This window comes from Cibotium barometz, chromosome 3, assembly GCF_041138505.1.
Source record: "Cibotium barometz isolate CiBa-2024 chromosome 3, ASM4113850v1, whole genome shotgun sequence".
Classification (NCBI taxonomy): domain Eukaryota; kingdom Viridiplantae; phylum Streptophyta; class Polypodiopsida; order Cyatheales; family Cibotiaceae; genus Cibotium; species Cibotium barometz.
In genome coordinates, this window is record NC_141048.1 from 35,252,796 (window position 1) to 35,279,675 (window position 26,880).

The following is a 26,880-nucleotide window of genomic DNA, read 5'->3' on the forward strand; positions in this document are numbered from 1 at the left end:
TAGACAGACTGGACATAGAGCACCCCGACTCCGTCACCGAGAGATAGTAGCTATCCGAATGAGACACCAGATGGAGACATAGGAGAGGCTAGCTCGCTTTCATTCAGACTCAGGGTACATGTTCATGTCATTCACAGCCTCAGCATCGGCGATGTATGATATCTTATATCCCTCTTATGGCACTGGATGGAGTTAGACATAGATCTGCATAGCATGCTTGTACTACCCCTTCAGCATATAGAGATGCATCTTGCCTTAGCACTCCATCCACATCCCCACCCCCCTTATATTGTTTGTATATGGGCTCCACCGATCCATGATGATTCACAGTTGTATCCAGACACATGCATACTTTTTCTTTTCTCTCTTTTTTTCCGATGACCGGAAGAACACAGTTGTATTATTTTTTGTCTCATAGGCCGACTTTGGCCTCTCGTAGACGTTAATATATCTTTCTTTCTTTCTCTCTCTCTCTCTCTCTCTCTCTCTCTCAAATCTCTTAAAGTTTGAAGTCATAAGGTGGATTGCTAAACTCACCAAACTCAGGATACAGAAGATGGTGTGAGCATTTGTGTGACTGGATCCTCAAATTATGAATACTTCCGCTGCATGTTACATTGGTATCAGATTTAGCTTGTCCACACACACTATATCCTAGCGTAAGGGCATCCTTGGATGGTCAGATTGCGTTCCGGCACAACCACCGACTTGAGCATCATGTCTACAGAGGAGAGTACTCATCAGCCGGAAGAAGTCTCCCCCGAAGGACTTTTTCGACTACAGCAGACACCATAGCTCTACTCAGAGCTTAGAACCAGCTTCTCATGGAGCGTCTCCAACTCTTGGAGGCAACAACAGCACGTCCTCCTCCGCCTCCAGCAACCCCCGACTACATCTCCCTCTTCTTTGAGATGGAACAACAAAGAAGAGAAGACGAGGCTAGATGGAGAGAAGAAAAAGTAGAAGTTGAAGCAAGAAAGCAGCAACAAAAAGCAAATAGACGGGACTATGAGGAAGCCGAACGCAGGATCGAAGAAGACTGGCGTCAGGCTGAACTCGCCGCTTGGGAGCACCAACGAGAGCTCGATCGAGAATGTATGTTACTTGAGCACCAAAGGGAAAAGGAGGCCATGCATCTTAGATACCAGCAACTCTCTTCAGTTTCCCTAGCCTCAGGTGCCACGAGCCAGCAGCCCGTGACATCGACTACTGACATTCGAAGTCAATCGAATTTTAGTAAGCATGATGGTAAGTGTGATCATTTAGCAGTTAATCAGTTTATTTATCAATTTACTGCTCATTTTCCATTAGCTAGGATTACAAATCCTCAGGACAGAGTCCACGTAGCGGCTCCCCACCTTACGGGTGAGGCAGTCACTTGGTGGCAGCATTGGTCTAGTCTTCATACAAACCAGACCACAGGAGTCACAACTTTTAGCTTGGGATACATTTGTTCATGACCTTAAGACCAGATTCCTCCAACCCCAGTATATGACTGGCCTGGCAGATGAGTTTTATGAACTCAAACAGAATGGGTCTCCAGTGCTTCAGTTTTCCAGAAACGTTATCACTTTAGCACAACAGTTAGGGTTATTTGAGCAGGCCAAGATGGATCAACTCACTCGTGGATTAGATCCCAACATCCGGTTCACAGTTCGCAACTTTGAACCTAGTACATATGACCGGGCTTTGACTCTTGCTCAAAATGAAGATGAACGGAGGCAAGCCCAAGCAGTCGTCACCGTCCAATACCAAACCCTAGTAGCAGCAATCTGCTGCGCAGCCAGGGAAAGGTAATGCATCTTCTAAAGATGCTAAGGTGTCACCAGCCTGGACATTTCTAGGTGTGAAAGAGGTCTGGTGGACTCAAAAGACGTCTAAATATTTGGAAAGTACAAACTTTGGGAATGGGGGATTATCCTGGAATACAAAGAACCACACTCCTAAAATTTAGGAGAATTGCTATTTTTGGCCCGACTCCGATGGAAATTCTGTTCACGTCGTTACATCTCGAATTGAGCAGATACCAAGAGTTGGCAAAGTGCCTATGACAAAATGTCTGCCAGTTGGGATATTTTTAGAGAGAGAGTTTATAGAAGGACCCATCTCTTAGATTGGGACATGTGGCAAGAAAGTGGACCAAAGTGAGACAAGTGGCCTGACACTTGTTAGAAAGTGGATCAAAGTGAGACAAGAGGCCTCACACTTGTCACTTCAGCTTTTGTGTGGCTCTCCAATTGTCATCATAGCCTTCTCTTTCCATTTTCACTAATGGGAGCGCCAAATCTATAAATTGGAGCACTCTCTCTTCATTAATGGAGGCTCTCTTGCTGCACACTAGCCTCTACCATCGTTACAAGCTGCCCTAATGATGGCTACTCTCTTTCTCTCTCTTGAAGGTTGCCCATGAAGAATACCGGCTGTTGGGGACTGTTTTGGAGGCTTCCATCGCGAAGAAATACTGAAGGCAAGGGTATTTAATCATTTTATTATGATTTTTAGCCACTATACTTGTTGTACTTATCCTTGTACTTGTTGTACTCGCCACTGTATTGAGTGTACCAACATTTATACTTACTGTACCTGCCATTGTACTTGTTGTACTAGACACTATACCAGCTATACTAGCCCTTGTACTTACTGTCCCAACCATTGTACCTGTTGTAACAACCATTGTACTTATTGTACCGGCTGAATGGAGAGTTGTACTTGTTGTACCAGCTCTATTGCATGAAGACCCGTGCTTTTTGGGGAAGAATGAGTACCCACACGGAGCTATATGGATTATATTGTTGACTCGGCATTTCTACAGCCTGTGTTCCGGCTTGGTAGCCTCGTGTTGGGTTGTGTTATGGCATTTGTGTATGGATAATCCGGCATCTCCTCTGGGGAGAGTAAGGCCCTCAAAGCTTGTACATGATATTATTTGCCTTGGGTAATAAAATACTCCAAGAGGGGGTGGGGGGGTGGGGGGGGTTTGGCCCATTCCGGCCTCTATGCGGTGTCACATGTGCAAGCTCCATTATCAGATGTTTTGTCTAGCTTTTATGTTTTATGCAAAGTGATGATGGATATGTGTTAAGGTTGTGGCCATGTTTAAATGTTTTAATATGCATTGATGGTATCAACAAGTGTGGCAAAGGCCCTAGTCTCTCGGGCATCCGCAAGTTACAAAAGGACGGTAGTAATAGCTCTAGTTCAAGGGGTAAGAAGGATAAAGAATCCAAGCCTAAGAAAACCCTTGAGGAAAAGGCTAAGTAGGCATCACTGGAGGTGATCTTCCTCCAGAGGAGCAAAGGAAATACCAGTTAGAAAACCGATGCTTTTTCTGTCATAGCATAGGGCATGGTAAGAAGGATTGCCACAAATGGCAAGCAGAGCAAGCCTCCAAAGCTCCTTTTGCCACAGTTGCCACAACATCTCTAGCTCCTCCAGCCCCGCCTACTACCATAAATGCAGTTCAGCTTTTACCTTCTATGCATTCTATGCCATCCATGGTATTTGATGCTAAGCAGGAGGGTAAGAGCGATGTTGCAAAGAAAAGCCTCATCCGAGCTTATGGCTTTGCCAAGGGCTGGCAGTTTGTAGTCCTGTTTGACATGGGTAGTCTGAGGACGCCATCTTTCCTCCCCAGTTGGCTAACAAGATGAGCTGCACATTAGTACCATATCATTTGGATGTGGACGGGTTCACACCTGGTTTCCACACCCACATATCTTAGAAGGCACAATAGTTTGCCTTTGAAGTTCAGAAGGCCTCATTCCAACGAGATTTCATTGCCTCGCCTCTTTTGGGGTGTGACATGATCTTAGGAATCCAGTGGTTTCGTCAGTATGAGGCTATTCCCGATTGGGGACAGGACACTTTTACTATTTGTAAAGGTTTTCCTGAGCCCGTCATGATTCGTGGGAATAGAAGCATTCTTGGCATCCCATTGTTTAGCACCTCTAGGCCTGACGAGCTATCTGCGGGGCACTACTTTATGTTCTGTGCTCAGACAGCCTCTGCCTCATCGGTAGCACCTATCTCATCTTCAGTCCCACAGTTAGCAGACCTCCTGTCTAGACATCAGGACATTATGCTTAGGGACGATCTTCCGCCCAGTCTCCCTCCATCACGTCCTGAGGACCATCATATCGATTTGGTCCCTGGATCAGAACCTCCTAGCAGGTTCCCCTATCGTCTTTCCAAGACTTTAGAGTGCGAGCTAGAAAGACAATTATCTGAGCTCCTCCGAGCCGGATTCGTTCGGCCTTCTTCCTCCCCATTTGCTGCACCCATCCTATTTGTCTAAAAGAAGGACAAGTCTGCATGCCCTTGTGTAGACTACAGGGCATTGAATAAACTCACCATTAAGAATAAGTTTCCTATGCCAAGGATTGAGTATATTTTGGAGCGTTTAGACGGTGCAAAATTTTTCACTAAGATCGACCTTAAGAGTGTTTACCATCAGATCCGCATTTGCGAAGGCTGACATTCCAAAAACAGCTTTCCGGACAGAGTGTGGTCACTACGAGTTCGTAGTCATGCCTTTTGGGCTTACCAATGCACCTGCAACCTTCAATAAAATGATGTCCAGGATTTTCGCAGTCCTCATTGGTAAGTGTGTCTTCATTTTTCTTGATGACATACTTGTATTCTTAGCCACTGCGGAGCAGCATGAGAAAGATGTGGAGAAAGTCTTGCAACTTTTGCAAGATAATGGGCTCTACATAAACGCCAAAAAGTCTATCTTCGGCGTTAAAGAGGTTCAATACTTGGGCTATATCATCGGTTCTGATGGGATTCGATTGGACCCCCCAAAGGTTCAAGAGATCTTAGATTGGGACATCCCTCAGACTGCCCAAGAGATCCGTTCTTTCGTAGGTCTTTGACCAGTTTTGCAACCTAGCAGCACCTCTCACTGACCAAGGGGGTGAAGACTCGTAAACAAAAAGTCTCAATCACAGGCAAGGCGCTCAATGCATTCCGTGCACTCCAGAAAGCTGCCTCAGAAGCGCCTGTTTTGAAGTTAGCATCTTGGGATGAACCTTTTGAGGTCATTTTACTGATGCCAGCAATGTAGCCATAGGTGCAGTTTTGTAGCAGGACAATAGAACCGTGGCCTACTACAGTCGAAAGTTGGATGTCGCTGAAAAGAATTATTCCGTTTATGGCAAAGAGCTTTTGGGTGTGATCACAATGCTCAAACATTGGAAGCCTTTTCTTTATGGACAGGTCTTCATAGGAAAAACAGACCACCAAGCACTTAAGTGGCTTCAAACCATGCCAAGTGCCGAGTGGAGTGATCGGCAAGCCAGGTGGAATAAACTCTTCCAACGATTTTGAGGAATGATCGAGTACATTCTTGGTAAGCATAACCGAGTTGCAGATGCTCTTAGTCGAAAGGCCAGCAACCAGGTAGTGCAGGAGTCTGCCATTCTCAAAATCACGGGGAAGGACTTAGATAGCATGAAAGACTAGTATGTTGACTCCCCTGAGTTTGGTACTCAGTACAATTTGGCCCTCACTTTTGAGCCTGGCCGTTATTCAGTGCAGAACGATTGGTTGTTCTTCAAGAATCGTCTCTCTGTCTTTCGGAAAAAGTGATCAACTCTTCTTCATGATGCCCATGACTCCTTAGTTGGAGGACATAGAGGTATCAACAGTATCCTTGAGAAATTAGAATGGTCCTTTTATTGGCCAAAAATGAGGCATGATGTATATTCACATGTACAAGCCTATAAGATTTGTCAAAAAGTTAAGGTTCCATATACAAAGAAGTTGGGTTACTTCAATCTTTGCCTATCCCCGACGGACCTTTCATTGACATATCTATGGACTTTGTAGGGTCTCTACTAGCATCCACTGGATCTCGCAACACTCAGTGTTTCACCATTGTAGATCGCTTCAGTAAGTTTTGCATGCTCATTCCATGCAAGCATATGGCCATAGCTGAGGACATTTGCCTAGCACCATCACCTCAGACAGAGATTCCAAGTTTACCTCCCATTTCTGGAGTGCATTATTCGAAAACTTTGGAACTAAGTTATAGTTGTCTAGTGCATTCCATCCACAGACAGATGGCCAGATAGAAATCTATAACCAGTTGGTCTTTGATGTTCTCAAGTCATATTGTCATGACCAGTAGTCCAAATGGGAACATTATCTTCCATTGGTCTAAGCCATCGTGAACGATACTCATTCATCCAGTTGATGTTTTCCATGTTTCTTGGCTAAAACCATATGTTGGACCATAAGTTTTTGATGTTTCAGATGAACAGCAGCCAGATGTGGTGGACGAAGTAAAAGTCATCGAGCTTGAGCAGATCTTTCTTCATCGTTGGAAGCATGGTTCTGGTCGACGCATACGTCAGTTCTATACGAAGTTCCGAGATCGAGGTATCCATGAAGCCGTTTGGCTAGATGAGGAGTTCTTTCAAGAGTACTCCTAGCTGCTAGCGGACTACTTGGAAGCCATGAACCTGCCGCCAAGCTAAGCAGGAGGGAATGTCACATGCACTCTGCACTATAGTGCATGGTGACAAGATGGCTCATCATCATTAGTACAACATTGTACATCATTAGTACCCTTTAGGATGATATTTGTTGTACTCGTGACCCCATTGTAATCCTCAGTCCAGGATAAGTTAGGCACCAGCTACGTAGGTCATTCTCAGCCTTAGACAGTCAGTTAGTCAGTCCAAATCCCTTAACCCACTTGAAGAGATGCATTCATGCATGTAGAGTCAGTAGAAGCCTTAGGGTTTGCATTAGAAAGCACTCTGCATAATGCATAGCATTCATCATCTGCATTTAGACTATTACAAAAGCCTTCAGATAACATCTAGCATTCATTAGAATTTATCAAGTATTATTCCTATAATTTATAGCATTTATTGGGTCTTTTTACATCATTTATCCATTTATCCAGGACAGATGCAGTCAACCAGCTCTGTAGCCAACCGACTAGCATCAATTGTCCATATAAATAGCTGAGCATATCATTCATTCATTCATTCATATCTCATTCAGCTTTGAAGACCTCGACGCTTGGAGCCTTCAGCCCAAGGAGCATAAGCGATTGGAGAATTCAGCACATCATCCATCAGCGTTTCATCTATCAGCATATAGGAGCATCAACGCTTGAGCAATTCAGCCTTCATTCAGTAAAACGCAGCATCTACAGCATTCAGCCTACAGATCCTCTTCCGTTTTCAGTGAAGACTTAACAGGGTTAGGGTTAGGGTTTACAGAAAGAAAACAGGCGTGGAAACCAATGTGGAGAGTGAACACGACTGCTGTAGATTTCTCAATGATAGAAAAGTGAAGTACAAGCCACATGATAGTGACCCCTAAAGGATAAGTGTTCACATGACCGGCCATAAATGTGCCGGGTGGACCAAAACACTTATAAACTGCATATAAGTGAAAATGAACTAAACTGGGGGAAAAAACCTCCACTAACTGAAGTAAAAAGTGCCCCAGTAACCTACTGATGATCACTAGCACTCCTCTGGGTGCATACACAGCATAAAACCCAACAAACCCCCCTGGAGTGATATGTGATCACTGTACATCATCCACCAAAAGGAAACAAATTCAAAGCATTGCGGAATGCTTCAAATTTCGGACGTGGTAATGCCTTGGTGAAGATGTCTGCCACATTCTGATCTGTAGGACAGTAGATCAGACTGATATCTCCTGCCTGGAGTCTCTCCCGAACAAAATGATAGTGAATCTCAATGTGTTTCGTGCGAGCATGAAACACAGGATTCCTGGCCACAGCAATGGCACTCTGACTATCAGTATAGATAGGTGTAGGCTCCTCCACTGAAATATCCATATCAGTCATAAGACGACGCAGCCAAACACACTCAACAGTAGTAGTGTAGGCTGCTCTGTACTCTGCCTCACAAGATGAAGTGGCCACTGTGGTCTGTTTCTTGCGTAGCCAAGAAATGCATGAAGCGCCAAGGAAGAAACAATTCCCACTAGTGGAATGTCTGGTATCAAAATCACCAGCCCAATCTGAATCACTGTAAGCATGTAACTGCATGTCACCCCCCTCAGGATAAAGCAACCCAAGAGACAAGGTACCCTGCAAATAACGGAATACACGCTTCACAGCTTGCCAATGTGACAACCGTGGGCTGTGCATGAATCTGCTCAACTGAGAGACTGCATACTGAATATCTGGCCTTGTATTACACAAGTATATGAGGCACCCAACAGCCTGAGCATATGTAGTGGCATCAAAGGAAACACTGTCATCTTGTAGTGACAGTTTCATCCCAGGCTCCATAGGAGTACTAATAGGCTTGCAATCCTGAAATTTAAACTTCTCCAGAAGTTTAGCAACATAACGTGATTGCAACAACCCAATGCCTCTGTTATCCTGCACAAACTGTATGCCCAAATAGTAATGTACAAGGCCCAAGTCAGACATGTCAAATGTCTGTTGTAGTATCTCTTTAAATGCTGCAATTTTGTCATCATTTGATCCCATGAGCAAGAGATCATCCACATAAAGACTGATGACCAGCAGATCTGTCTCTTCTTTCTTCACATACAAAGTGGTCTCTGATGGACTGTTCACAAATCCCTGAGTGAGTAGAAAAGCATCTATTTTTGCATACCAAGCTCGTGGAGCTTGTTTCAAACCATACAAGGCCTTTTTCAGCCTGCATACTTTCCCTTCATGACCATGTTCTGCAAATCCCATGGGCTGAAATACATAAACTTCCTCCTCGAGGTCCCCATGTAGGAATGCAGTCTTTATGTCCAACTGATGAACAACCCAACCACGATGTGCAGCCAATGTAATGACACACCTAAGTGTCGACATACGGGATGTAGGAGCAAATGTCTCCTCATAATCAATGCCCTTCTTCTGTGCATAGCCCTTTGCAACTAGACGGGCTTTGTACCTGTCAATGGATCCATCTGCATGTCTTTTCAACTTGTAGACCCATTTAGTACCAATGGCTTTCTTGCCTTTGGGGAGATCAACCAAATCCCATGTTTGATTCTTTTTAATAGAATCAATCTCATCCTGCATGGCTTTGTTCCAATGCACATTATCTCGTGCATCCACGAATGAATCAGGCTCATCATCATCTTGTAAACTGGCTGCCATAACCAGATTCAAATCCATGATGTGTGCATGCTCATTGGTCCTTGTCTCCCTACGAGTACGACCAGCAAGAGGACCTTCTAAATGGCTGTCCTGTAATGTCCTCAAATACCATCTAGGTATATGTCTAACCTGTGGTGCCTGCTGTCCCATATTTGGTTCAGCTTCTGGCTGATTTGGCTGCTGAATTTCTGCACCACCTACATCATTTGCTGGCTGTCCAGTACCCTCATGAGTTGGATCTCCAACTGTGGAATGAAACTCCATGGGTAGTAGACCTTCAAACACATCATTTTCAGCCTGATTTGCCTCATAACCAGCCATGGATAATTCTGATTTTTCATAAAAAATCACATCCCGACTGATGAATATCTTCCTGGATAGTGGGTCATATAACCTGTAGCCCTTGCTCTCACGGCTATACCCAACAAAAATGCATTTTGTGGCTTTATCATCAAGCTTCCTCCTCAACTCTTTGGGTATGTGTGCATATGCGAGACACCCAAAGATACGAAAATGTGATACAGAAGGCTTGCGGCCATGCCAAGCCTCAAAAGGAGTAATAGAAACCAATGCCTTTGTGGGACATCGATTCAAAATATGACAAGCACACATTACTGCTTCCACCCAAAAGATATGTGGTAGTCTTTTTGCCTTTAGCATACATCTGGCCATCTCCATGAGTGACCGATTTTTCCTTTCTGCAACCCCATTCTGCTGTGGAGTGTAAGGAGTAGTATACTGATGTTTTATACCTCTACTCCCAAGAAAGGAATTCAGCACATGTGACATATATTCCCCCCCTCGGTCAGAACGGAGAGTCTTTACTTTGCATCCTGACTCTGTCTCAGCAAGTGCTACAAAGGCCAAAAATGCATCATATACCTGTGATTTCTGTGTCAAAGGATAGACCCAGCATATACGAGAGAAGTCATCAATAAATGTTGCAAAATAAAAGCAACCACCTAATGACTTTGTCTGCATGGGACCACAAAGATCACTGTGTATAAGTTGCAACTTTGCAGTTGCTCTTAGAGCCTGATCACGTGGGAAGGAAAACCTGTGCATTTTTCCCAAAATACATCCTTCACAAATGTGATCTGGAGGCTTCTCCATGAGAGGTAGATCTGTAAACATATTATGTCGCTGCATAAGCATAAGACTACCAAAATTTACATGCCCCATGCGAGCATGCCATAACTCCGCATCAACCATAGTTGGAGTAAGAGTGAATGCATGATAAGCAGACTGATCCACTGGCTGAAATGCATCCAACTCATAAAGTCCATAACATAATGTACCAGTAAGCATCAAGGTCAAGGCATTTGCTTTGTCTCTGACCATGCATTTATCATCATCAAAGTGGACTTGCATTCCACAATGTGCTAAAGAAGAAATGGACAACAAATTCTTCTTTATCCCTGGTACATATAAGGCATCTGTAAGGCGGAGAATGGAGCCATCAATGGCTGTAAGCTGAATCTCCCCAATGCCACACACTGGATATGAAGCATTGTTGGCACACTGAACAGTTTTGCCAACAGGGGCAGGGCCAACATGACTAAACAAATCCCTGCGAGATGTGATATGCTTTGAGGCACCACTATCAAAATACCAAGTACATGCATGCTCTGTCATACTGAGTGCCTGTGAAGACCAAGAGGCATCATAGCTGCATGTATAGAAACAGTAATCCCTGTCCTCAACAAAAGAAGCAGTCTCTGGAGGAGCTTTAGGAGCATCATTTACAGACATCCCAGCTTCCTTTGCCTTCTCTTTGGCAATCCTCTTCCTACATTCCGTGATGTAGTGACCTGGCTTCTTACAGTAATGACATTTGCCCTTCTTCTTGGGCTGTCCATCACTTTTCTTGGTATCCTGTGAAGAACCACCATCACGTGAATTTTGATTTGCACTCTTTGGCTGAGATTTCCCTTTCCCCTTTTGACCTGTAGTAAATGCTTGTTCAGCATTTGTGTTCATATTCATATTCTTCCTCATTTGCTCCTCTTGTAGTAAGAGAGCAACAAGTTCCTGATACTTGAGGGGTTCAACAGCATTCCTCATGCTGAGGTTCAAAGAGGTATGGAAAGCCAAGTAAGATCTTGGCAAAGAGTGCAAGATGGTGGACACAAGCTGTGTCTCAGGAATAATCTCATCCACATTGATGAGTTGCTCTCTCAAATCCTGCAGCTTGTTCAAGTGGCTAGACATATCATCTCCTTCATTCATTTTCTGATTTTCCAGCTCTCTTTTCAAAAATGAGATCCTAGCCTCATTACGAGCAGCATACATTTGCTCCAAAGTCACCCATGCATTCTGTGAAGTGCCAGCTGAACGAATATGAGGTATAATAGACCTCTGAACTGACAATGCAATGAGTGACAAAGCTTGTGCATCCCTGGCATCCCATGTCTTTTGAGCATTTGTTCTCTGAACAGGCAATGGCTGTCCTGGAGCTTGTACCTGTTGTCCTCGTCCACGAGCACCCCCTTGAGGAGGAGTCTCTGGAGCCAATGGACCTGGACGTGGTTCATCACCACTAACAAAATCCCAAAGACCTTTTGCCACAAGCACATTTTTCAGCATAAAACTCCACAAGGAGTAGTTCGTGCCATCCAATTTGTCTTCCTTAGACAAATATGTGAATACATCACTTTGCTGTTGATTTGCCATTATGCTTTACGCACAATGTTGTACCTGTTTACCAAAAAACCCAAAAGCAAAAACCCTGATAACAACTGTACTCCACTGAATACAGTTCACCCAAATCTGCCTGCACTCTCAATCCTCTGAATGTGCAGCTTAATGCACCAATGACTGAGTAGAGCAGCAAATGGCGTACACAATGCCAAAATGCCCCAAAAATGCCCAAATTTGCTGCACCCAAACTTCGCAAAAATCTGTATATTTTCTTGCTAGAAAATCTGCCTGTTGTGCCTGTATATTTTTCACAAAGGAAAATAAGAATGCCCAAAACTCAAAACCTGTAATGCTTACCAGCTGAGATATGAATTGATTGTTGTACTCTGCAGGTACTTTACGAAACCAGTCCTAGGAGCTAGTCGAAGGCGGCGCTGTATTCAGCTGGTATGTACGGGCAGGTACTGTATTGTGTTAGGCAGTTTCACTGAAGACACGTCAGGTACAGTCGGGCGAGCAGGTTCACTGAAGACACGTCAGGTACAGTCGCCAGGTGCAGTCGTCGCCACGTGTGTACAGTCGCCAGGTACAGTCGCCTGGTACGGATGCAAGTGTACGGGCAGCAAGTGATGGTGGCTGCGCTTGACTGTACAGTCTGAAGGCGGCGGAGTACTGTAGTTGTAGGCGACGTGCAGTCTGGATGTACGGGCAGTAGGCGCACAGCTGAAGCTGAAGGCGGCGCACTATGGGTGTACGGGCAGCAGGCGCACAGCTGTACGGCGCTCAGATGTACGGGCAGCAAGTACTGAAGCTGCTGTACGGTGCACTGATGTACGGGTAGCAACAGTACAGTACGGCGCAGAGGTGTACGAATAATGTACGGGCAGAAGCAACAAGAGCTTGGCAGTGTACAGGCAATGCAGAGCAGCTTTAATGGCTCTGATACCAATTGAAGACTTAACAGGGTTAGGGTTAGGGTTTACAGAAAGAAAACAGGCGTGGAAACCAATGTGGAGAGTGAACACGACTGCTGTAGATTTCTCAATGATAGAAAAGTGAAGTACAAGCCACATGATAGTGACTACTAAAGGATAAGTGTTCACATGACCGGCCATAAATGTGCCGGGTGGACCAAAACACTTATAAACTGCATATAAGTGAAAATGACTAAACTGGGGGAAAAAACCTCCACTAACTGAAGTAAAAAGTGCCCCAGTAACCTACTGATGATCACTAGCACTCCTCTGGGTGCATACACAGCATAAAACCCAACATTCAGCATCCTTGTTTGCATCGTTTTGCTACAGCCACTTGGTGAAGGTAAAACTCAGCATTCATACATAGCCTAGAACAGTCCCAATCAGCCCCTTCTCTCAGCCTCAGATTTGCAGCCTTCCTACATCCATTGGGAAGAGTGCATAGGCTCGAGATTGGTCATCATTGGTGCTTATACAGCTGTGTACAGTTTAGCTTGAGTGTTGGTCCTCTGAGATCTTGTGTTTGGCTTATCGTTAGTCCACAATCAGTCTCTTCAAAGAAATAAAGCAAATACTATTCCGGTAATGGGATAGGGGGCCCTTCAGTGGGTAATTTGGGACCCCATACGGTGTACAGTTTCTATCTCTCTCTCTCTCTCTCTCAAATCTCTTAAAGTTTGAAGTCGTAAAGTGGATTGCTAAACTTGCGAAACTCAGGATACAGAAGACGGTGTGAGTATTTGTGTGACAGGATCCTCAAATTACGAATACTTCCGCAACATGTTACATGTTGGTGGCTTTTTTGGTGTTTAGGGGGGCCATTTCTATGCTCAGGCATTCCCCATGTTTCTCCCCATTTTTCCCATATTTTCCCCCTATTTTATGGGCTTTCGATGTGGGTTGCCCACCCATTTTATGGAGTTTTTCACCTATTTTCAGGTCGTGTGGGACACTAGGAGGCAGTCAGCCAGCATTGGAGTATATATATGGGCTGCCCTCTTCCTCATTTATCATTCATTCCTTGATCATTCTTGTTGATCACCTTGGTGAGCACCTTCAAACCTCCGCCTACGGAGTCCACTCTTCGCCTACCGGCTGGTTGTATCCGTTCATTTGTCTATATCTTTCCGTTGTCCTCTGACACGATATCAGAGCCCAAAGACGTCTAGACCTGGAATCACTGATTGGACGTTGATTGGTGCTGATTGCTGATTTTCTGCGTTTTCACACAAACTTGTTGGCTGTCCGCAGTGTTTCAAACCCGCGTTTTCTTCTCCGGAGGGGCAGATCTGCGTTTTCTGTGTTTTTTTCTCCTCTGCACTCTCTTTGTTTCCCGCCCACCCTCCTTCAGTCATCGCTCACGTTAAACGGGATACCCATGCATGTTACTTGGAAGAGACTCCGGTATTTACGACTGGAAGACACCCATGAAGAGAGTTTCTCTAGAGGTTCAAATGTTGAAGCTTTCACCCACTGATTCTACTTCCATGCGGGATCACATCAACAAAATGGAGTCATTGCGATCTGAGATTTTTGGGTGCGGGAAGGAGATTTCCACTAAGGATATGGCCATCCGGCTACTTGCTAAGTTGCCCCTGAAATATGAGAGTTTCTATTCTTCACTTCTTACCTCAAGACGGACAGAAACCATTACCTGGGATGAGGTGGTGCCTATGGTCCTTGATCAAGATAGCAGATACAGGCAAGGTGGAAAAGTACGGTAAGGTATGATACGGTAAGGTACGCATTCAAGTACGGGTTGAGATTTTGAGGTACGTTAAATACGTAAGGTCCGTAAAAACATAAAAAATATACTATATAGTTTACATATATATACAGAAAAATGAATGAAAAAACAATTCATTTCTGAACATTCAACTATGGGCGGTGAAACATCGATAACTACGAGTGGATCTTGGGCCAAAGGTCAGTTGGGGGAGGGGGAAACTTGTCACGTATAGATCCATACGGTACAGTATCGTACTGTACACTAAAACGTACCTTATAATAAGGTACGTTGTATTTATGCAACCTTGGATTCAGGGATTCTTCTTCAAAGAAAGGTACAGAGGCTTTTATTGGATAGAGAGAACAAAGGTAAAGGTGGGGCACCTCCTTCTAAGGACTCCAAGGACTCCAAGGATGCAAAGCCGAAGGGGTCTTCAACTTCTAATTCTTCTGGCAACTAGAAGGTTTGTGATTATTGCTCCAAATAGGGCCACTTATGGTGACAATGCCGGAATTACATGCGACATTTGGAAGGGAAGTAAAAGGACAAGGGGCAAGCTTTGTCGCCAAAGTTGTGGAGGAGTCAGCTTTCTTCACTTTGATTGTTCTCAAGTCCGAGACTCCCTCTCCAGTGGTTGAGCAAGCTCTTCCTTCTTGTTTCCACTCTCCTTAGTGGATTTTGGATAGCAATGCCACACAACACATGACTTATTCCAAGGATTGGCTTGATGAACTGCAACAACGCTGCGAGAGAGTTGCCATTAGAGATAACTCTACTATCCCCATTCATGGTGAAGGGACAATGCCCCTCATTCCGGATAGGCAATGGAAGGAAGTACACCTCGAGAGTGCTATATGTGCTCGATTTAGGATTTCATCTCCTTTCTGTGCATGAGATTTGCAAATTGGGCACTAAGTTGGAATTTATGGAGGACTCAATGATCATTCAGGATCCTCTCATCACTGACAAGATCCTTTGGCAAGGCAGCAAGGACCATGGTCTCTACAAACTTTCGGCTCTTTATTCTCACACAGGTATCCGCAGAGGCGATCTTTGGCATGCTAGATTTGGACATCTTCATCTGGAGGCCTTGCGGAAGGTTTTTCGGGAGCAGTTGGTGGATGGATTACTGGATGTTGGCGCACGTGAGGGCCCTTGTCACTCTTGTCTCAAAGGGAAAGAACTTCGGGAGGCCTTTCCAAAGAAGGCTACACAGCAAGCTATGGCACCTTTGGAGTTGGTTCATGCGGATTTGTGTGGCCCGATGTGCACTCTGTCTCTTGGTTCTGCCAGTTATGTTTTTCTCTTGGTTTTTAGACGTTGGTGGACTACCTCTTTCGGAGTGACTCCTGTCCCTCGAAGGACGGTTGGTTTTCAGCCTCCGGAAGCCTCCGGACGTCTCCCACACAGATAGTGGATGGTCAGATTGCGTTCCGGAAAGGAAGTGCATTTTCCTGCTATGGCGAGCTTCGACGATGAGAGAGACCAAGAACCATGGGACTAGAGTGCACCAGGCAGCCTAGCTAGGGCACCAGGCTTGAGTGTCACAGACATGTTTCAGTAGATGATGCGAGCAATCGCAGAACAGACAGCCAAGTTGGATGAGCAGAAGGCGTAGATCTTGGCTTTGGAGGAGCGTACCCGCTCTCCAGCGTCGCGTTTTCCATCTCCTCCTCCCTCTCCTTCCGTATCCCAGATACTAGATCCTTAACACAGGGACCCTCTCGCGGGGTCACAGCTGCAGCCAAGCTCTTTGCTTGAGTTGCAGATGCGTGCATTGGAGATCCGACAACGAGAAGACGAAGCCATGCGACGCGTGGAACACGAGCGTTACCTCAAAGCATTGGACGCCAAATTGACACCGACGGTGCCCTCGAATCATTTTCCCGAGAAAATGAACTTTAGTAAGTATAATGGTAAACTCGATCCCACAACTCTCTATTCATGGTTACATCAATTTGAAGCTTACTTTGTCGCAGTTAGAAAAACGGATACTGACAGAGTGATCTTAGCCAGTTGGTACTTGGAAGGTGAGGCCATTCCTTGGTGGACTCAGTGGACTCATGCCCACACCAGAGCAAGTATGGCAGCTTATGTGTGGGACGAGTTTGTCCGCGACCTTAAGCAGCGGTTTAGTTGGAGCAATTATTAGCTAGGAGCTCGAAGATAAGCAGAAGGGCGCCCATGACCAGGAGTATGAGCGTAGCGAATTGCTCAAGTCCTTTGGCTACATAGGTGGCCAGAGAGTCGTTGTCTTGTTTGACAGCGGCAGCACGGAGGATGTGGTCATGGAACATGCCGCTAGGCGTGCCCGTTTCGAGCTGACTTCGGTGGACAAACAGGTTGAGGGTTTTAGCACAGGCATGACAACAAGCGTCAAGTATGAAGCTCTAGGTGCTAAGTTAGTGATTCAGGGCATAGAGTTTGTGCGTGACTTTATGGTTGCCCCTCTTGTAGGAGCAGACATAATTTTGGGTATTGAGTGGTTTCACAAGTTTCTTCCTGATGTCAAGTGGGACAAGCACACGTTCCAGATCAATCGGAATGTGTCAAATGCCTCGATAATCATTAAGTGTGAGCCAGGAATTCCGAACTTTCCGCTGATCATAAGCCACTTGCAGGCTAAGCGAGCAGTCCGGAAAGGCGCACAGTGTCCGATGATTTACATCCAGACAGCCCAGACGGTGGCCAGTGCTTCCGAGAAGTACTCGGTTCTCCATGAAAAGTTCCAGAAGATTTTTCTTCGGGACAGTCTCCCTCCCCAGCTCCTCCCATCTAGACTGGAGGACCACAAGATTGACCTCCTCCCAGGCTTGAAACCCGTGAGCAAGTTTCCGTATCGCCTTTCTAAGGCAATGGAATCGGAGTTGGACCGCCACCTCCAAGAATTGTTGCAATCTGGCTTCATCCGCCCAGCGTGTCGCCATTTGCAGGACTTGGGATGGTGAACTGGTCCCATGTGAGCCTAGTCGGGGACGAGTCAGCCAGGGATCCATCTCAGACGCCCGAGGTCCGGTGTGCATTGTCCTGCACAAGAGTCCAAGGTCAGGTGTGCACTGTCCTGCACATGAAACAGTGCCAGTCCGCGCTGTGTGTCTTCCTCTAGAATGATGTCAGTGATTCTGTGTATCTAGTATGGTACCGGATGCCAGATCACTGAGTAGTTAGTGGTTAGGACAAGGGGCCAGCCCATAGGGCTACCCCGGATCTTAGTGTGGGCATGGGAATGGTGTGGAACCACCCCCATGAGGGCCAAGAAGGCCCAGGTTGAACCCACCAGCCATGGAGGGGCTGTAGGACAGCCCTAGGGCAAGAATAAGGCAAATTCCAGGAGTTTACAGCCTTTACATGGCTGTAGGACAAGTATGGGGCAGCCCATACAGGTTGCCCAGTCCTTGGGATGTGTGCAAAGGCCTTGCCCAGCCATTGGAATTCAGGCGCATCACCTTCTTAGCCTGTAGGAAAAAACGCAGCATTTTTTGGGATTTAATTCAGCATTTATTGCTGGATTTTCACAAGTCGTGGGACTTTTAGGCTGGCCGCCTGGATGTATACTGGCCGACTGCTCATATTGAGTAGTATAAATAGCCTAGCCCATGTTCCCATTCATTCATCTCATTATTCACCAAGAGCTCAAGCAAATCAAGGGCTAGACAAGCCAAGGGAGTTGCTAAGCAAAGGGGTGGAACAGCGGTTCTCTCAGGTCCTGGGGGTGGCCCAAGACCCAAGGAGCTGCCATGAACGCCGATAGCTGATTGAGATAATCCTTTGATGAATAAGTCTGCAGCGTTGTTGTAGGTAGGACAATATTCAAGGATAATGTCTCCCTCCAAGATTTTCTCCCACACAAATTGGTACTGGATCTCTATATGCTTGGTCCGTGCATGAAATACGGGATTCTTAGCAATAGCCAAGCAACTTTGGTTGTCGCATGAGATAAGGGTAGGCTGCTGCTGTTGGAAACCGATCTACTATCAGTATCTCATGCGACAACCAGAGTTGCTTGGCTATTACTAAGAATCCGGTATTTCATGCACGGACCAAGCATATAGAGATCCAGTACTACTTTGTGCGGCATCCGATCTTGGAGGGAGACATTATCCTACCTAGGACAACGCTGCAGACTTCTTCACCAAAGGATTATCTCAGTCAACTATGGACATTCATGGTAGCTCCTTGGGTCTTGGGCCACCCCCAAGACCTGAGAGGGGTGTTAGCATATATCATAACTTCCCCTTATTTTATGGGCCTTTGATGTGGGTTGCCCACCCATTTTATGGAGTTTTTTTAACCTATTTTTAGGTCGTGTAGGACACTAGGAGGTAGTGTGCCAGCTCATATTGGAGTATATATATGGGCTGCCCTCTTCCTCATTTATCATTCATTCCTTGATCATTCTTGTTGATCACTCTGGTGAGCACCTTCAGCCCTTGGCATACGGAGTCCACTCCTTGCCTACGGGTTGGTTGTATCCACTCTTTTCTTGAGTTAGGGCATCAACGTTTTGTTGTTTTCTCTTATCTCTCTTGGAGCTTCAACGTTTTTGTCATTTGTCTACATCTTTCCGCTGCCCTTTGACACATACATGATGGTGAGACTATCCCAAATAGAGGTTTGTAAAGTATTTTGGGTTTGATAGGATTAAATTTTGCATTTTTTTGTCCTATACACAAGACAAAAACGTTTTTAAAATGCCAATATTTTTGTATTGAGCTTCAATGTCATATAAAAAATGGGGTTAAAAGTGCACATTCAAGAAAAATCTATATAGTAGAATATTAAATCACTAAGAAAGACATGTTGGGATTCTTTTATGCATGGTAGTCATAGTAGTTACGAAATGCGTTTCATACCATATGAAACTTATGAAACGTTTCATACGTACCTGGCCAAGCCTTATCCAGTTGAAAAAGGGCGTTTTAACAAATTGACCAGAGACTCCACATTTTTCGAAAAAACGTCCTCTTGCGCCTGGGATTCTCAGCACTAGCAACCTGCATGCCCACAAATTGTGGCCAACTCAGCCCCTCCTGCTCTTCTCGGCTCACATGCCTACCATCTCTCAAGTTGGTTTACTCGATTTTGACTGATTTTGTTTGATTTTTCCCAAAAAACCAGATTGTGAAATTGGGGATTTTTCTTGCGAGGGTGTCAATCTTGCCGTGTGTTTGTCACAATGTCTTGCACCAAGGATGCTATGTGGAACCATGGCACTTGATGGCAAAATACGGTGGTTTTGGCACTTCAAAGTTGAAATGTAATTTTTGCGGGGTTTGTTCAGGTGGTAGCATAGCCCGTGTTAAGGCCCATTTCTTAGGTTTGAAGTGAGAAGGCATTGGTCCTTGCTAGTTGGTGCTTGCAGAAATCAAAGCTACCCTACACGAATGGAAAAAACAGAAGTTGGGTATATAGGGTTGCGAGGTTGATGCTAGCGAGGATAGGTGATGCATCCAAGAGAACGGGATTGGGCTCAGAGGATGCACATAGCCAAGCAAGATTTGTTCCTGGCTTTGCCTGTCGGCTTCTATCTAATGTCCGGCTGTGCCCTGTATACTCGTAGGTGTGTCAAAATATGTGTGTGTGTGTGTTCATATAAGTTCTTTGAGTGTGTGAGTTCATAAATGGTCTTTGAGTCTGAAATATATATATATATTTATGCAAATAATATTTCTTGTTGTGATTGATGAGGAGTGGTATGGAATGATACAAAATGGGCATTTGGCTGATTTTATCTCAGTTGTCTTTGAATTTTCATGTGTTGTTGTCTTCCTTTTTGTTTGAGGGACCAGGCTCAGCAACTTTTCCAAAGGGATGCACAGACAATTACACCTGAAGCTCTTGAAAGTGTGAAAGCAGCTCTTGCAAGTGGAGATAACGAACACAAAGCAGAGGCCAAGAAAAAGGCCATTCCACGCAAAGCAGCTGGGCAGGCTTGGGAAGACCCCACACTGTCTGATTGGCCTGAAAGTATGTACTTTCTTTCTCTAATGTGTTATTTTTGTTTAAGATCATAGAATGCCAAAAAGAGCTAAAGAGGTTTCAGGTGTTTAGAAAGCATGCTAATCCGAATTTGATTGACTGTTTCCTTCAATTGTAATTCTAGTCCTTATTGCCAAAAAAACTGCGCCAAGCGCAAATGTGGTTTCACAGTACTTGGCTCAAACAGCGAGGTGTGCAGGCTGTGGTACACGTAGATTGATAGATATTTTTGAGGATATGTTTTTCTTGCAGTCCCCCTTATTCAGCAAAGGGGAAAGCCAAATGGTTCTTTGACCTTATCATTGCATGTGATCACAAGGATATTGACTCGGTAACTGTTAAAGGAAGATTTGAGATGTTTGATTAAGGATTCGTGCACTATTATCCCAGGACATTATCATTATCATCTCCCAGGAAAATTATGCCAGAGAGGCATCAATAGTTTACACTTGTGGACAAGTCTTTGGGTTGATGCTTGCCAAGAGTCCCATCTATCTTACAAACACCAGGCTTGGTGGTCTTGTGAGATTCTTCAATCAGCCTTGGGCGAATCACTAGGAGGAAAGGTTGCTGATGAAGCATGCAGTAGATGCATTCACTGCCTTTATTCAGGGTAAATCTTTGACCTGACTCTAGAGCGTTGAGATAAATCATCAAGTGTGAAGTTTCCTCTTACCCTGGACATTTTGACCAAACCTGTGACGATCTATTGTAAGCCCATGTTGTTCCCTCACACCTTGCGAGTGTGTGTGTACACCGATATGCTTCTTGGTCTTGATCATATATAATACAAGTCACTTTTCTGCTGAGAAATTTGAACATTCTGTGGGACACAAGTAGACCTAAATCTAATGTATATTTATTTACAAGAAAAGGTTACAACCGAATGTTCCATAAGTACAAAATGATATTCAAAATTATGTTGTTATGTACTTGGACACTAATCTACGGATTATGAAACTAATCCAATAGGGTTAGGGGCCCCGAGATTAGGGATTGATAAAACAAGCTTAATGGCTTTTTATAACGAGTTAGCTATTTATGGCGTAGTTATCACTATATAAGTGAGAGCTTGGGTTATTATGAGATAGCTGTGCGGATGCACCACTAGCAGTTTGGCTTGAACTAGGAGAGCAGGTGATTATGTATGTTGGCGTGTTGAATGCCTATGGGTGGTATGGGACGCCGGAGTTAGACATGGGCCTATGGGATCGTGCAGGAAGCCCTAGTTTTGGCTTGAGGTAGATGGGTGGATGCCAGTCGCTGTTGGGAGGTGAGCTAGCTTGTTACCTCATGATTCGGTTAAGGACTAGCCTTGGTTTTCGGCTGTGTTTAGGGAGATTAAGGGAAGGATGTTATAATGGGTATCAAAGCAACCCTAACGCATGGATGAAGAGGTCGCACATGGAAAAAAAATAGGAGGCCAGCATTAAAAAAAAAAGCAGCATTGTTTTTTGGAAAAAGCAAGACGTTTTTTTAATAAGTGGCTTTTTGCTAAAAGGGGGAAAGCTTAAGTCAATAAAGGACATGTGAGTTTTTTGGGAAAAAAACTCAAAAGCAAGTTAACCTCTTCACTTTTTAGTATAAAAGGAGGGCTTTGCTTAGGAGTTCTCCACATTCAAAGCACAAACTCCTTGGTTAAGAGGGCTGAAAGTACATGGCCAGCTTCCAAGAGCGAGATTTGTACTTGTGACGTGACGAGTGGGATTTAGCGATTGTTTATCTCGACATGCGAGTTTTCCTTGAGCAGCAACAAATTGTCTTGGGTTTGTCATGGCTGATGAAGTACACAATGATTGTGGGATGGACGAGAATGTTCAATGTGATGACGACCATCAGGATGATGATGTGACGGTCAATGATCTAGTCACTAAGGTTGACTTTGAGGTAAGGATGACCTTGCGAGAGGAGGAGATTCCGAACCTGACTAACACCATGGTTGTTATGCAAGCAACTTTGGCAGGTCTGGTGACAATATGGGGGGCTGGGACAGCTTCAGTTGCACTCTCTTTTACTCTAGAGCCCCATACGGGGAGCGGAAACAAGAAGACTCAAGAGGTAGTTGACTCTTGGCTTCACAGCAAGGTGGAAAGGTATGGTATGATAAGGTATGCATTCAGGTATGGGTTAAGATTTTGAGGTACGTTAAATACGTAAGGTCGGTAAAAACATAAAAAATATACTATATAGTGTACATATATATACATAAAAATGAAAGAAAAAACATTTCATTTCTGAACATTCAACAACAACACAATTACCCAAATGAGAGCTCCATTTGTCAACATGTTTCCTTTGCTATCATACTCTCAGCTCTGGCTCTGCAATGTCGGTGACCATAGCGGTTGGCACCACATCATCATCATCTCTTGTTGCAATGTCCGTATCAAGGAGAGGAATGGCTATGTTTGCACTTTGCATAAGTCAGCTAAAATCGGCGACGGTGGCCGGCCTAGGGTTTTTTTTGGCCGAGAATGTTTTTAAAAATTGCGACGTACTTGCCAATGAGGTGATAGCTCAAGGGGTGAAGGTGTTTGCCTAGGACCAAGAGGTCTTGGGTTCAAAACCCCCCTTGGTGCTTCATCAGTGGTGGCCAGTGGCATCGCCTATAGGTGGATAAATAAGCGGCTATAGGCGAGCGCCTATGGGCAATGAAAAATCGATAACTACGGGAGGATCTTGGGCCAAAGGTCAGTTGGGAGGGGAGGCGAGGGACTTGCCATGTATAGATCCATAGAGTACGGTACAATATCGTATTGTACACTAAAACGTACCTTATAATAAGGTACATCGTACTTACGCAACCTTGCTTCACAGATGGGCTACACACTTTGAGTTCCATCCTTTTCCAGAGGATAATCCTTGACAAGAAAAGCCCTTACTTGGTGGAAAGAGATACGCGTAGAGCCCACGACGTTTGGTTATGTCGAATGGTTCTCCAAGATCTTACAGATTGAGCTTTACACCAGTCTCCATTGGTGTAGAGATTGGTTTACAACTTTCCATATTGAACCTTTTGAGCAGTGCCTTGATGTGCTTGGATTGCTTAATGACTATACCATCATCTTGTTGTATAAACTACCTATCTAAGTAGTAGTGCAAAAGACTAAGATATGACATCTCAAAAGTTGAGGTAAGGTCAGCCTTGAAAGCTGTAATTAAATCCTCATTAGTTTTCTGTCAATAGCATGTCATTCCCATAGAGGATGACAACAAGCGAATCTAGCTTATCCTTTTTGACATATAAAGTGATTTCTGTAGGACTATTTTGAAATACTTATCTAGTCAAATAGGCATGAATCTTTTGGTACCAAGCCTTAGGGGTTTGTTTTAAACCATATAGATCTTGAGCAGGTTTTCCGGGAAGAGTTTCTACAGGCTGAGGATGAGTACAAGATTGTCTCTAAGTTTAAAAACATGGAAATGAAGAATATGCCTTTTGACACATATTTGCAAAAGTTTAGGGAGTTGCATGCTCGGGCAACTCACATGGATCCTATCACTATTTTGGGATTTTTGGTGGATGGATTGCTTGATGGATATCAACTCTAGATAAAAAATAATTATTGCAGTAAAACATTGGATGATGCTATTCGATATGTAATGATTTTTTATGAGACTGTGGCGAAGAAATAGTCGAAGAAACTTCAACAGCCCTCATTAACAGACCTGGCAGGATCCCAGTGTAAACGAAAGTTTAAGCATGGGAAGACTTCACAGATTCCTGTAGAGACCTAGAGTTAGTCACAGACTACAGGTGATCCCAGTTCGAAGAAATCAAAGAAAGTGGAGCAGGCTCTTCAGTTCATTAAGGAGGTTCGGTGCTTCACTTGTGGTCAGCAAGGGCACATGAGGACGAACTGCTCACAGGCGAAGGGCAAGTCAAAGTCAAAGGGAGCCCATGCGATCGAGACCAAAGGTAAGATTACTTTCTTACATACTATTGTTTCATATCAGAGTTCTTGCAAGGGTTGTAACTTTAATATGAAAGTTTTCAGTCCTATGGACTTAATATGGATATATGGGTGAGTTGTGGAGAAAACTGTATACATTCTTATTGACCTTGAGAGTACTCACAATTTCATGGAAGTTGGGAGATGCAACCAAGTGATCACTAGTATCGTGACGACATGCCGGACACACAGTTTTGGGATCGACGGGTGCCTCAGTTGCCTATAACGATACAAGCCTCTAGTTTTCATGATTATGAATATGGATAGAGTAAATGTTATTATAGGTAAAGAGTGGTTTCATATCCATGGTGTCCAGTTTTGTCTACAGGGTGATTTTCATGTCCCATCCTCTACACTTGTAAACTCAGTTGAGCTTCATAATATAGTAAAGGATTCTAATTATGAAGTGTTCCAATGTGCTCTAGATACCATGTCATCTGATGCTAGTTGTGAGTTTCATTAAGTTAGTCTTGATGTATGGGAGACACAAGCTTTAGAGTTTGTCGATGTTTTTCCAGCTAAGTTACCTAGTCTTCTGCCCAGTCAGTTGGTTGATCATAAGATTGATTTAATTCGAGGTTCTCAGCCTGTGAGCATTGCGCCTTACAGGATGATAGGTGGAAGAGGATGAGATTTCCCGATAGTTATTAGAATATCTCAAGATAGGACAGATTCGTAAGAGTAAATCTTTTTGGGGAGCCCGGTACTTCTGAAGCACAAGAAGGACGGAAGTTGGAAAATGTGTCAACTATAAAAGGTTGACTATAAAAAGAAGGGCACCGGCACTTTTGAAGCACAAGAAGGACGAAAGTTGGAGAATGTGTGTCAACTTATAAAAAGTTGAATAAAGTTACGATCAAGAATAGATATCCCCTTCCCAAAAGCAGATGATTTGATTGATAGGTTGGAGGGGTTTTTTATTTTTCGAAGATTGACCTTCGTATTGGTTATCACTAGATATGGATAGCCGAGGAGGATAGTTGGGGCAACTTCAAGCGTTTTTGGCATGCGGTGGCATGGGGCTACCAATGATTAACTGTGAATAACCCCCACCGACTTCTTAAGAAATACGGTAAATCACTAGCCGGCTTTATATTGGCCCTTTATTAGCCCTATGTTATTATTTATAAGCTCTTTGCCAATCTAGACCTCATCTTGCTAGCGCCCTTAGCCCACATGTGAACCCTCCAGGACCCCATGCCCCAACTAAGCTCTTAATCCTGATATTGGGTTAGCACACGTGTTGGGAAGTCGGAGCTTCATGTGTGCGTCCACTGTATGTGTGTATACCCTTGTTTGTGTGTCCATGTATGTGTAGTTGTATTTATGGTCAAAAGATAAGGCTTTATGCCTAAGCATCTCTGCTGCCCGTTGATTAAGGCTTGTTTAAGTCTTCTAATAGGGTTTATAAGCCTTGTATAGTAGAAATGCACTGAGTGTTGTATATCTGAGTGCCCTCAATAGCCTTTGTGCATCTGGCCCTCCAAATCTGCCAAGCTGTGATACTGGCAATGAGCTCCCAAGTAGTATCAATCCTCTACAAAGGTGGTCTATACTCGGTATGAGGAATATCATGTAGCATGCAGCCTTGGGCCACACCTTTGAATATGATTATAGCGGTGTCCAAATCCCTGTCCTTAAAAATTATTTGTGCACCACACTGAGTGAGTCAAGTAATAATGTCCCAAGTAACATAAATGGTCTCTCCTTAATCTGCACATAAGCTGAGCTATAAAACCCCAAATTCTTTAAGCAGCTCTACATCCCCATATACAAATTTGTCTCAGAGGCAATGGCATATGGGGCAGGCGAGGTCTACTCCAAAAATATTCGCGCTCGCCGCTCACTGGCTCGTACTCACACGATAGGTGGGCTTGGACCTGCCAATGTGTAGGGGATGTGCACTCATCCTTCCCTAAGAGGCGGTGCCCCTGATGGGGTGGAAATGAAGTCATTGTCGCCTATCACATTGGAGAAAATATTGTGGTGACTATGATGACCCATGGAAGTCTAGCTTTCACCCCCCAGTGAGTCCTCCTTCACTACATCTAGCAATTGCCAATGGTCAGTGGTTCGCACTCGATCACTTGCTTAAGTACTAGCTTTAGTTAGGTTCGTCATACCCCTTGATGACCCAATGTAGGAGCGTCATGACATTCATATAGGATCCTCTTCCTAACTTCTCAAAGTTATCCGATACACAAACCTTCTCATTCCGAAACAGCAATGCATTCCAAATATGGAACTAACCACCTACCACACTCATGGGTGGCATGACTCCTGAGTCTCAATCTAAGTCCATGGAGCTCCTTGCCTCGACCTACTACCAATACCGACCAAAATGACTATCAGTCTCACATAGCCCTCTCAGAGAGTCATAAAGGTCAGCCCTAATCCGTGAAGCTCAAAAAGTTCACCTCCCCAATTCTTCTCAAGGCATCCCTTATTCAAGCTACCCTTCCTTTCAATACTTTATTTCCGTAT

General features: G+C 44.4%; 1 protein-coding gene across 1 annotated transcript in view; it reads left to right on the forward strand.

Moving 5' to 3' along the window:
- Positions 1–26,880, forward strand: part of LOC147639999 (RNA-binding (RRM/RBD/RNP motifs) family protein) — a 76,215-nt gene that overhangs the window by 23,807 nt on the left and 25,528 nt on the right. The window contains exon 4 of the mRNA XM_086776136.1: positions 20,254–20,431. Within this exon, the coding sequence (XP_086632262.1) occupies positions 20,254–20,431 (178 nt within the window). The remainder of the gene's footprint in view (positions 1–20,253; positions 20,432–26,880) is intronic.